This window comes from Herpailurus yagouaroundi, unplaced genomic scaffold (assembly GCF_014898765.1).
Source record: "Herpailurus yagouaroundi ecotype Mexico unplaced genomic scaffold, PumYag 140, whole genome shotgun sequence".
Taxonomy (NCBI): Eukaryota; Metazoa; Chordata; class Mammalia; order Carnivora; family Felidae; genus Herpailurus; species Herpailurus yagouaroundi.
The window spans coordinates 34,260,846-34,273,368 of record NW_024412395.1 but is presented as its reverse complement, the minus strand read 5'-3'; the positions used below and the strand labels follow the sequence as shown (position 1 = coordinate 34,273,368).

Genomic DNA, 12,523 nt, shown 5'->3' with positions numbered 1-12,523 from the left:
AAGTATATCTATAAATATCAGTAAGGGGATTCACAAAACAAAAGAATGTAAAGAATGACACCATATACCTAAAATACAGGGTAGGTAGAGACAGGAGTAAAGAATGAGTTCAAACTCAAGTAGTGATCAACTTAACATAGATTGCTATCTACATGCAAAATATGTTGCATACAAACCTAATAGTAACCACAAATCAAAAACCAGTAATAGATATGCAAAAAATAAAGAAAAAAAGGAATCCAAATGTATCACGAAAGAAAGCCAGGAAACTCTGAGAACAAGGTAGGAACAGAGAACTACTACAAAAACAACAGGGAAACAAGAAACGAAATGACAATTAAGTGCATCTCAAAAATTACTTTGAATGTAAATGGAGTAAATGCTCCAATCAAAAGACAAACAGTAATGGAATGAATAAAAAAAATACAAGATCTATCTATATGTTGCCTACAAGAGACACATGTCAGACCTAAAGACACATGCAGACTGAAAGTGAAAGAATGCAAAAGAATTAATCAGGCAAATGAAAGTGGAAAAAGAGCTGGGGTAGAAACACTACTTCTACTGGACACAACAGATTAAAACAAAGACTGTAACAAAGATACTATATAATCATAAAGGATAATCATAATCCAACAAGAAGATTAAACAATTGTAAATACTTATGCACCCAACATGAGACCACCCAATATGTAAAACAGCTAATAACAAACATAAAATAATTCATAGTAATACAGTAATAGTAGAGAACTTAACACCCACTTACATCAATGAATAGATTATCCAAACAGAAAATCAAGAAGGAAATACTCTTGAATAGTACCATGGAACAGATGGATCTAATAGAAATATTCAGAACATTCCAATCTAAAACAGCATAACACACATTCTCTTCCAGTGAACGTGGAACCTTCTCCAGAATGAACCACATTAGGCCACAAAACAACTCTCAACAAATTCAAAAATCAAACTCATACAACCCATCTTTTCCAACCACAACCTTATGAAATGAGAACTCAAGAAAACACAAATACAGAAAGGTTAAATAACATGCCACTGAACAATGAATGGATCAACCAACAAATCATGAAAACAAATGAAAATGATGGTTCAAAACCTGTGAGATGCAGCAATAGTGTTTCTAAGAGGGAAGTTTATAGCATTACAGGCCTACTGCAGGATGCAAGAAAAAAATATCAAATAAACAATGTGATCTTACATCTACAGGAGCAGGAAAAAGAACAAACAGAACCCAAAATTGTAGAAGGAAGAAAACGAATTAGAAACTAAAAAAAGCAATAGAACAGATCAATGAACCAGAGCCGCTTCTTTGAAAAATCCAACAAAACTGCTAAACCTTTAGCCAGACTTATCAACAAAAAAAGAAGACTCAAACAAAATCAGAAAGAGAAACAGAGCCAGAAAAGCATGAGACTCTAGACCTTAAGGTTGTGTGTTTGAGCCTCACTTAGGGTGTAAAGATTACTTAAAAATAAATCTTTGGAAAAAAAAAAGGAGGAATAATAACTGACACCACAGAAATAAAAAGTATTATAGAAGAATATTATGAAAAGTATATGCCAACAAATTAACCATCCTAGAAAATATAGATAAATTCCTAGAAATGCATTAGGAAGAAATAGAAAATTTGAATAGACCAACTACCAGCAATGAAATTGATTCAGTAACCAAAAAACTCCCAACAAACAGAAGTCCAGGATCAGATGGCTTCACAGGTTAATTCTACCAAACATTTCAAGAAAAGTTAATAACTGTTCTCAAAATATTCCAAAAAATAGAAGAGGAAGGAAAGCTTCTAATTCATTCTATGAGCGCTATTACCCAGATACTAAAACCAGATAAAGATACTACAAAAAAGAGAACTACAGTCCAGTATCTCTGATGAACAAAGGCAAAAATCCTCAACAAAATATTACTAAATGGAATTCAAAAATACATTAAAGAATAATTCACCATGATCAAGTGGGATTTATTCCTGAGATGCAGTGGCAGTTTAATATTCACAAATCAACATGATATATCACAAGAGGAAGGATAAGAACCACATGATCACTTCAATAGATGCAGGAAAAGCATCTGACAAGTAGAACACCCATTCATGACAAAAACCCTCAACAAAGTAGGTTTAGAGAAAACATACCTCAACATAATAAAGGCCATATCTGAAGAACCCAGTGTACATCATACTCAATGGTGAAAACTGAGAGTTTTCCCCCTATTGTCAGGAATAAGACAAAGATATCCACTCCCACCACCTTCACTCAACATAGTACTGTAAGTCCTAGCTACAGCAATCAAAGAAGAAAAAGAAATAAAGGGCACCCGAACTGGTAAGGAAGAAGTAAAACTATCTGCAGATGACATAATAGTATACCTAGAAAAAAACCTTTAAAAAATGCCACCAAAAAACTGCTAGAATTGATAAATGAATTCAGTAAGGTCGCAGGATACAAACTTAGTATACAGAAATCCACTGCATTTCTATATACTAAAGAAAACAGCACAAAGAGAAATTAAGGAAACAATCGCATTTACAATTGCACAAAAATAATAAAATACCTAGGAATAAACATCACCAAGGAGATGAAAGACCTGTAACCTAAAATATATAAAACACTGATGAAAGAAATTGACGATGACAAAAATGGAATCATATTCCATGCACACAGACAGGGAAAAAAAATATTGTTAAAATGTCCATACTATCCAAAGCAACTGACACATATAATGCAATCCTTATAAAAATCCCATTGGGGCGCCCGGGGGGCTCAGTTGGTTGAGCTTCTGACTTTGGCTCAGGTCATGATCTCGCAGCTGACGAGTATGAGTCCCACACTGGACTCTGTGCTGACAGCTCAGACCCTGGAGCCTGCTTCAGATTCTGTGTCTCCCTCTCTCTCTGCCCCTTCCATGCTCATGCTCTCTGTCTCTGTCTCAAAAATAAATAAATATTAAAAAAAAAAAAATTTAAATCCCTTAAAAAAAAAATCCCAACAGCATTTTAAATCCTAGAATTTGTATAGAAACACAAAGACTCCAAATGGCCAAAGAAATCTTGAAGAACACTAAAGCTCTCACAATCCCCAGTATCAAGATATACTACCAAAGCTATAGTAATCAAAACAGTACAGCACTGGCACAAAAACAGACACATAGATCAATTGAACAGGACAGAAAGCCCATGAAAAACTCATGACTATATAGTCAATCTTTGACAAAAGAGGCAAAAAAAACTACGCAATGAGAAAAAGATGGTCTCTTCAACAAACGATGTTGGGAAAACTAGACAGTTATATGCAAAGGAATAAAAGTAGACCACTTTCTTACACCAGACAAAAAAAGAAACCTAAAATGGATTAAGGGCCTAAATGTAACACATGAAATCATAAAAATCCTAGAAGAGAGCACACACAGTTATTATCTCTGACATTGGCCATAGCAACATTTTTCTAGGTATGTCTCCTTAGGCAAGGGAAAAAGAAGCAAAAATAAACGACTGAGTCTACATCACAATAAAAAGTTTTGCAAAGTAAACTATCAGTAAAACTAAAAGGCGACCTATGGAATGGGAGAAAATATTTGCAAATGACACATCTCATAAAAAGGGCAGTATCCAAGTAACGAACTTCTACAACCCAACATCAAAAACAACAAATAATCCACGGCGCCTGGGTGGCTCAGTCAATTGAGCGTCCGACTTCGGCTCAGGTCATGATCTCGAAGTTCATGAGTTCAAGCCCCACATCGGGCTCTGTGCTGATAGCTCGGTGCCTGGAGCCTGCTTCAGATCCTGTGTCTCCCTCTCTCCCTGCCCATCCCTCTCTCATAGTGTCTCTCTCTTAAAAATAAACATTAGGGGCGCCTGGGTGGCGCAGTCAGTTAAGCGTCCGACTTCAGCCAGGTCACGATCTCGCGGTCCGTGAGTTCGAGCCCCGCGTCGGGCTCTGGGCTGATGGTTCGGAGCCTGGAGCCTGTTTCCGGTTCTGTGTCTCCCTCTCTCTCTCTGCCCCTCCCCTGTTCATGCTCTGTCTCTCTCTGTCCCAAAAATAAATAAACGTTGAAAAAAAATTAAAAAAAAAAAAAAAAACATTAAAAAAATTTTTTAAAACCCAAAGAATAATCCAATTAAAAATGGCAAGAAGATATGAACAGGCATTTCTTCCAAGAAGACATACACATGGCCAAACACACACATGAAAAGATGCTCAACAGCACAAGTCAGGAAAATGCAAATCAAAACCACATGAGACACCACCGCACATCTGTCAGAATGACTAAAATCAAAAACAAGAAACAAGTGTTGACTATAAAGTGGAGAAAAAGGAACCTCCATGCACTGTTGGTGGGAGTACAAACTGGTGCAGCATGTATGGAGATTCCTCAAAAAATTAAAATAGAATTACCATATGATCCTCCACCATAGGTATTTACCCGAAGAATACAAAAATGTTAATTTGAAAGACATATGCACTCCTAGGTTTACTGCAGCATTACCTACAATAGCCAAATTATGGAAGCACCTCAACTGTCCATCAATTGATGAATGGATAAAGATGCAGTGTATATATACAATCGACTATTACTCAGCCAAAAAAAAAAAAAAAAAAGAAATCTTGCCATTTTCAACAAGGTGGATGGATCTAAAGGGCATAATGCTAAATGAAGTAAGTCAAGGAAAAACAAGTATGTCATTTCACTCATATGTGGAATTTCAGACAAAAGAAACAACAGCAGGGACGCCTGGTTGGCTCAGTCGATTAAGCATCTGACTTTGATTCAGGTCATGATCTCAGAGTTCATGGGTTCAAGCCCCGTGTCAGGCTCTAGGCTGACAGTGAAGGGCCTGCTTGGGATTCTCTCTCTGCCCCTCCCTGACATGTACTTTCTCTCTCCCTCAAAATAAACTTAAAAATAGTAACAGTAACAACAGCAGAGAGGCAAACCAAAAAATGGACTCTTAGCTACAGAGAAGAAACTGATGGTTACCAGAGGGCAGCGGCGATGGGTAAAATAGATGAAAAGGATTAAGAGTACACTTATGGTGAACACTGTGTAATGTACAGAATCACTGAATCACTGTATTTTACACCTGAAACAGTAACTTAACACTGTACATTAACTATACTTGAACCAAAATAAAAATTAAAGAAAAAATTAATATCCTATAATCATTAAGAGCAGTATTAAGACTAGCCTTAGATGCATATATTGGAAAAGATGAAAAAGTGACACCTTCAGATGTAAGCTAAAAATTTACCCAGAAAATGGAAACAAAAATTCGGTGTAATATAGTAATGACACTGAAAATTTAAAAGTTAGAAACCCATCTTTTCAGAGTTTTTAATGTACTTTCAACATTTTTAAAATTTTTTAAATTTGAGAATAATTTACATACGATGTTCGTATCAAGTATAACATTCTTCTCCACAATACTGGGATAATTCTGATTATTGTATTTTTATACAATAGAATTTATCAGTGACTTCAAAAATGGTGTTAATCGGGGTGCCTGGGTGACTTAGTCGGTTAAGCTTCTGACTTCAGCTCAGGTCATGATCTCGCAGTTTGAGCCCCGCATCAGGCTCTGTGCTGACAGCTCAGAGCCTGAAGCCTGCTTCACATTCTGTGTCTCCCTCTCTCTCTCTCTGCCCCTCTCCTCCTTACACTGTCTCTTTCTAAAGTAAATAAAACATTTAAAAAAATTTTTTTCAATGGTGATAATCAACGAACAATACAACTACAGATGACGTTCTTACACTAGACAAAAATTAGACAATGAGGAATTTCCATCTCACTAACAGAGATACAGGCAAAAATCTTAAAACACTATATATATGCAATGTTTGAAAAGAATTTCACTGTGACTAAGGGTATCCGAAGAAAAAAAGACTGGTTCGATATAAAGAAATGCACATCAGCAACAGCTTTTATAAATACTACAGAAACAACCACGTTATGGGTATTTGTGTGGCAGGTAGGAACAGATGGACCTTTGTAATGGCTGAAAGCCAGCTTTAAAAAAAACAACAAAACAAGATAGGTTAACCTTAGAAGAGCTAAATATATGAACACAATTATTCTTAGATGGAAAGATTCAACATAATAAAGAGTACTTCTCAAATTTCTCTATGAATTCAACGTAACCAACCAATGCCAAACAAAATCTAAAGAGTATTTCATAAAACTTAACAGATTCTAAACTTATTTCAGAAGAGAACAAAGATGAAAGTGTAACCAAGACAGTATTTAAAAGATGAAAAGTATGGGCTGACATTCTCCCTAACAGTTATAAAATCATTCAACAAATTCACTATGTGCCATTTACCCAAAGGACACAAAAATGCTGATTCGAAGGGCATAAGCACCCCAATGTTTACAGCAGTACTATCAACAATAGCTAAAGTATAGAAACAGCCGAAATGTCCGTTGGCTGATGAATAGATACACAAGGTGTAATATATACAATGGAATATTATTCAGCAACCAAGAAGAATGAAATCTTGCCCTCTGCAACAACATGGATGGAACTGGAGTGTATTACGCTAAGAGAAATAAGTCAGAGAAAGACAAATACCATATGATTTCATTCACATGTGGAATTTAAGAAACAAAACAGATGAATATAGGGAAAGGGAAGAAATATACAATAAAAACAGAGAGGGAGACAAACCATAAGAGACTCTTAAGGACACAGAACTGAGGGTTGCTGGTGAGGTTTGGGTGGGGGGAGGGCGGGAATGAGCAAAATGGGTGATGGGCATTAAGGAGGGCACTAGCTGGGATGAACACTGGGTGTTATATGTAAGTGGTGAATCACTAAATTCTATTCCTGAAATCACTATTGTACTATACGTTAACTTGGATTTAAAAAAAACATTCACTATGTGCCAGATAAATGCCAGGGATACATATGAAGACAGAATGTACTTCATGGAGTGTTAAGTAACATAATCAAGTACACAAATGCTTCTGACAGAAGTGCCAAAAAGGAAATAACAAGGTGCTACCATAGATATTGGCAAACTTAATTAGGAAAGACCCCTTGGAGAATGAAGTATCAGCCTCACGGGCAGTTGTAAGTAGTTTGGATTTTTACCCTAAGTGCTACAGAAGTTTTTTTCAGTGATGAGATGACATTTTTAAAGTCATCCTGACAAATTCTATCATATCAAAATTGTACCAATATTTTTAAAAAGATACTGTAAGGGCAATAAAAAATCTGAAAGATGAATTTCTAGCTCTTGTACCTCTTTTTTTTTTTTAAGTTTATTTTTATTTATTTTGAGGACAAGCAAGAGAGTGGGAGAGGGGAGAGAGAGAGGATAGAATCCCAAGCAGGCTTTACAATGTCAGTGCAGAGGCTGATGCAGGGCTCGAACTTACCAATCATGAGATCATGACGTGAGCAGAAACCAAGAGTCAGATACTTAATCAACTGAGCCACCCAGGTGCCCCAGTATCTCTACTTTTCTTAACAGTGATAACCACTATCAAATGATAGAAGTCCATATTTCCAGATGAAAAAAGCATGCTTCAGAGTTATATAACAGAATTCAAGTGGCAAGAACACAGTACTCACGTACATAGGTATCAATATGTAAATTATTTGTGTGAATACAAAAAAGAAGTCTACTCTAGTGATATAAACCAATTGAAAGCATTTGCCTCTTTTATTAAATAAAGGAAAGGTACAAAAACAGTCCTCTGCTGTTAAGTCTACAAACTTCTAAAGGATTGCCTTTGAAGATCTAACAGATAAATATGAGAAAAGCTGGCTCCAGGACAAGGTCCTTGTGTTGTTAATCTAGAATGACACAAGCACTGCCTGTGTAGGAAAGGTACTAAAAGTGCCTCCATGTTACTGGTCCTGAAACATGGACTTTAGAGTCTTGTAGACCAAAGACACAAAACTGTTTTGCAATGCTGTTACTTGTTTATGTATTAGTCCCTTATCAACTAAAAGCATTAATAAATGATAGTTCACACATGTCATCTCAATTTATTTGGAAAGTATTCGTTAAATACAACCAAGGTCAGTATGGGATAAACTCACTGAAAAGCCTGCATCTTCTAAACTGGACACAATCTTGGAAGAAAGTTCCTCACAGCACAAATTCTCTTCTGCAGTTGCCACCAAAGCAGCACAGCGGGCAAATGCTCTATATAATTCTGACCAAGTTCTAAGTAAGGTCTTCATGGTAGCCTAAAATTAACAGTAAGAAAGAAAATTTTAAAATGTCTATCTGCATATAAAACACCTAAGAGACTATACCTTAAAAAGCCACTGTAACATTTAAGGTGTCATAGAAGACATTAGTGTACAGTATTTAAGTCCGCCACCCCTCCAGAATTCTATTTGAAGAACTGTAATAATGCCACAATTATCAGAGGTCAAGAGAAATTTCTTTCTTCCTTCACCATTTTCCTTTACCCTAAGCTAATTAAGTCATAAGGAAATCTCATTTCAGGAAAAATTACTGTAGGAATTCATTATAAAGGGTGAAATAACATTCTCAGAAAATTGTAAATTTTTCATGTAAAAAATGTGACATTGCCTTACCACTGGAAATTTCTGTACTGAAAATATATGGTTTATTGGTAAAGTCAATGCACCATATATGGCACTAAAGTTATGTTCTAAGGCATCACCTTGATTCACTTCATTGGTCTGAAACAAGAAAAATAATGAAGAAATTAGACAAATTACCATCTATTTCTAGTCTATGTAGTACCATCTTATTATCTATAGTAAGAATATGTCCCCTAGTATTGAGATGCTCAAGAGGTAGTGCACTCCTAAGTCCTCTAATTGCAAATATGACCTCATTTGGAAATAAGTACTTTGCAGATGTAATCAAGGTAAAATGAATGAATGTTGGATCAGGGTGTGTCCTGATCCAATCATTAGTATTTTATAAGAGAAAAGGAATTTGGATAGACAAAAAAGACACAGGTAAGAATACCATGTGAAGATGGAGGGAGAGATTAGAGTGATGGGTCTACAACCCTAGGAACAATCAAGAACTGCCAGCAACCAAAGGTAGCTAACTGAGAATAGAACAATTCTCCCACAGGGCTCCAGAAAAAACCAAGCCTGCCAACACACTGATTTTGGATTTCTGGGCTCCAGAGTTATAAGACTAAATCCCTGTTGTTTTAAGCCATCAGCTTAAAGTAATGTGTTACAGCAACCCTGAGCAACAATGCACGGTGTTTAAGTCCTTAAAAAAAAATCCCAGAAGTAAGTCCAAAATTTTCTACTATACATAGAAGGTAGGATTCAAGCAAGAACTTGAATTGCTATCCTTCAAATAATAGAAAACTATTTAGGAATATACACTTTTTTCTTCCAGAAGAATGTTAAATGGTGTGAATTGAGAAGTAAAAATAATGGCTATTATCACTTAATGAATTTTGAGTCTTCAGTTTATTTCAGAATCACAGCAGAGTATTTCCCAGAACATACTTCCATTTAAAGACTGACAAAGCAACTGATGAACCATTTATTAGTAGTGACAGAACTTGAGCTCCTTACCCCTGCCAATAATGTAACTTTTTAAAGTATTTAAATGATAAGGGTTAGTCAACTCTCAGCAGATTACTGGTTCAGGGACTAGCATATGGCTTTGCCACAATCACCAACATGGCTTGCCCATGGAAATCTTAATATACGGTCTAGTCAAGAAGAACATTACTCTTCCATAATACTACAAATAATGAAATAAATTGAAATATAAATATGAAAAGTTGTATGTAACAGACCTGAACCTTCTGGCTTTATAATCACTACTGGAAACAATGGAGCTGATTAGTCCCCAATTAAGTTATACCTCCTCAAAAAAGGCAGAAATGCAATGAAAAGAAATCAACTAATATAAAGAATAGGAAATTAATCCCACAGGAGAAAATTTTTAACATCTATTAAAATTCAAACTTAAGTTTTATGGGAAATATGTAGCACTTATGTCATACCTGATTAATCAATTCAGTTAGTGGGGTGACTATAATACTCCACATTCTCCAGAGATGCTCCTTGTTTTCCAACAGCTTTGCATTTTGATTAATAACATTTAAAACAGAGTCACTGAAAGCTAGTGGTGAAGTTGGTCCAGAAAGGACACAGCCTACAAGTGTTTCCAGATTGAGAAAAAACCTGAAGAAAAAATTTTGAGCCATGCATTAACCAGAGTGCATTTTGCCAAAATACATTAGTTACACCACACTACTAAGATTCCAAAAGTAACTGCCAAGGAAACAAGAAATGATAAATCCCAAGTTTTATTTTGATATTTTTAATTTAAAGAAATGATATAGTATATAATTCAAGACTCTCATTCATCAAACAGCCACCTTTCCAAGTTTATAAAAAGGCTAGTTTCAGGGGGCACCTGGGTGGCTCAGTAGGTTGAATGTCCTACTTCAGCTCAGGTCATCTCCTCACAGTTCGTGGGTTTGAGCCCCACATCGAGCTCTGTGCTGACAGCTCAGAGCCTGGAACCTACTTCAGATTCTGTGCTCTCTCTCTGCCCCTCCCCTGCTCATGCTCTGTCTCTGTCTCTCAAAAAATAAAACATAAAAAAGCCTAGTTTCAGTTTAAATTACCTTTCATCTTCTACACCATATTCCAGGAGATTATTGTTGAAAATTAACTGAATTAAGAACAAAGCAGGAGTCCCCTGAAGAAAAACAGGAGATTGCAGTCAATCTTCTTGTTATAAGGAGTATAATCTTGTTACACGTTTCCTACAATTATGTTAAATATGATCCTTTTAAGCTACAAATAATTTAACTTTACCTATTACTTAGGATATGACACAATGTCAGCAAATATATTTCTATAAGCCACACACAAAAATCAAGCTCTTTATATTTCAATGACAGCTATTCCATCTACATGAGCAATTGAGGAATGGAATATTTCAGACATAAAAAGAACATTAAGTTAAAACGTCCTGGACTAACAAATACCTACATCTTGTCGTTATGTTTATTTCACCGTAATCAAGCAACTGTTACTATGCTTCCAAATTTTTAAACAGTAACCACCACTATTACTATGTATAAGTAAATAGAAAACTTTCCTTCTAGAACTTTTTATGTAATTCAGAAAAACAGTTCCATTAATAGTGCCATGTTTCTTTACATTAACTTATTACTGTTATCAGTTTTTCCCTTTAACATAATCAGCATTCCAAATCTAATTCTCTCAAAATTTCACAATTTATGTTTCACTACGTTAAGGAAAACAACAACTGTCATGGAACTTTTTTTTTTTTTTTGGCTAATTTTAACCATATCATTACATTTAAGATACTTGCATTAAGAATATCCATATTAGCAACCTGATATGCTGGTGAACCTAATACTTTCTGGGGCAGTCCTTTAATTGTAATTTCCATGAGGACCTAAGAAAGATAAAAAGTTTTACTGTAAATTAGCCATAAAACTACTTTACTTAGTAAAAATCTAGTAGCGTTAGCTATATTCTATATTTTCAACAATTTATGGTTAAGTAATGCTCATTCATTAATGTAAATACGTTCCCAGTTTAAGTTTCAAATACAATGTTTATACGTTAATGTGAATGTTATTTTTAAAAGTTCAAATACAGAAATACAAAAAAATAAAACAATAAAGTCTTTTATCTCCAGTGAAAAATCAATGCTATCAGTTTGGAGTTTATGTTCAGGACCTTCTAAATTTCCATGTATTTTAGTACACAGAGAAACATAACTTCCTGGGCTAGCTGTCACATATAAAAATACATAATTATTTTTCTTATACCATTAATGATATTACACTGTGAGATACTCTGGAACTGACCTTCATCTAATTATGTTATGGAGTTTTCACATCAATATACATAGACATTTTTTAAGTTTACTTATTCTTTTAAGTAACCACTATGCTCAGTGTGGGGATCAAACTCATGACCCTGATACCAACAGTTGTACGCTCTTCTGTGGCATCTGGGTGGCTCAGTTGTTAAGCGTCTGACTCTTGATTTTGACCCAGGTCATGATCTCACAGTTGACCTTAGTCCTGTATCAGACTCCATGAGACAGTGCAGAACATGCTTGGGATTCTCACTCTCCCTCTCTCCCTGCCCCTCCCCCACTCACTCGCTTGCAGGCTGTAACAGACTTAAAGAAAAAAGAGTTGTATGATCTTCTAAGTCATCCAGATGCCCCCTATGTAGACATTCATAACTACTATAGGAACATGCATAGTTTATTCAAACATTTTTCTATTAATGGCCCTTGAGGGTATTTTTTTCATACCACAAAAAGATATTCTGCAATGAATTATGTACTCACTAGTGCCAAAATCAAGTATTTCAAAAGACTACTAACTAGAAGCTGGGTCTAAAGACACACTCTTGCACTCCCTACCAAAATAACACCAGCATTCTTCACAAAGCTAAAGCAAACAATCCTAAAATCTGTATGGAGCCACAGAAGACCCCAATTAGCCAAAACAATCCTGAAAAAAAGCAAAGCTG

General features: G+C 35.5%; 1 protein-coding gene across 6 annotated transcripts in view; it reads right to left on the bottom strand.

Moving 5' to 3' along the window:
• RIF1 (replication timing regulatory factor 1) overlaps positions 1-12,523 on the bottom strand; it is a 71,291-nt gene that overhangs the window by 32,631 nt on the left and 26,137 nt on the right. For 5 of the 6 annotated variants that reach the window (XR_005790291.1, XM_040475033.1, XM_040475037.1 and 2 more), the window contains exons 16-20: positions 11,340-11,426; positions 10,624-10,697; positions 9,994-10,174; positions 8,582-8,689; positions 8,075-8,224 (exon numbers count right to left, since the gene is read on the bottom strand). Coding sequence is in view for 5 of the 6 variants with exons in the window: in XM_040475033.1 (XP_040330967.1) it covers positions 8,075-8,224; positions 8,582-8,689; positions 9,994-10,174; positions 10,624-10,697; positions 11,340-11,426 (600 nt within the window). In the remaining variant the exon portion in view is untranslated. The remainder of the gene's footprint in view (positions 1-8,074; positions 8,225-8,581; positions 8,690-9,993; positions 10,175-10,623; positions 10,698-11,339; positions 11,427-12,523) is intronic. The other variant, XM_040475036.1, reaches the window with a different exon arrangement.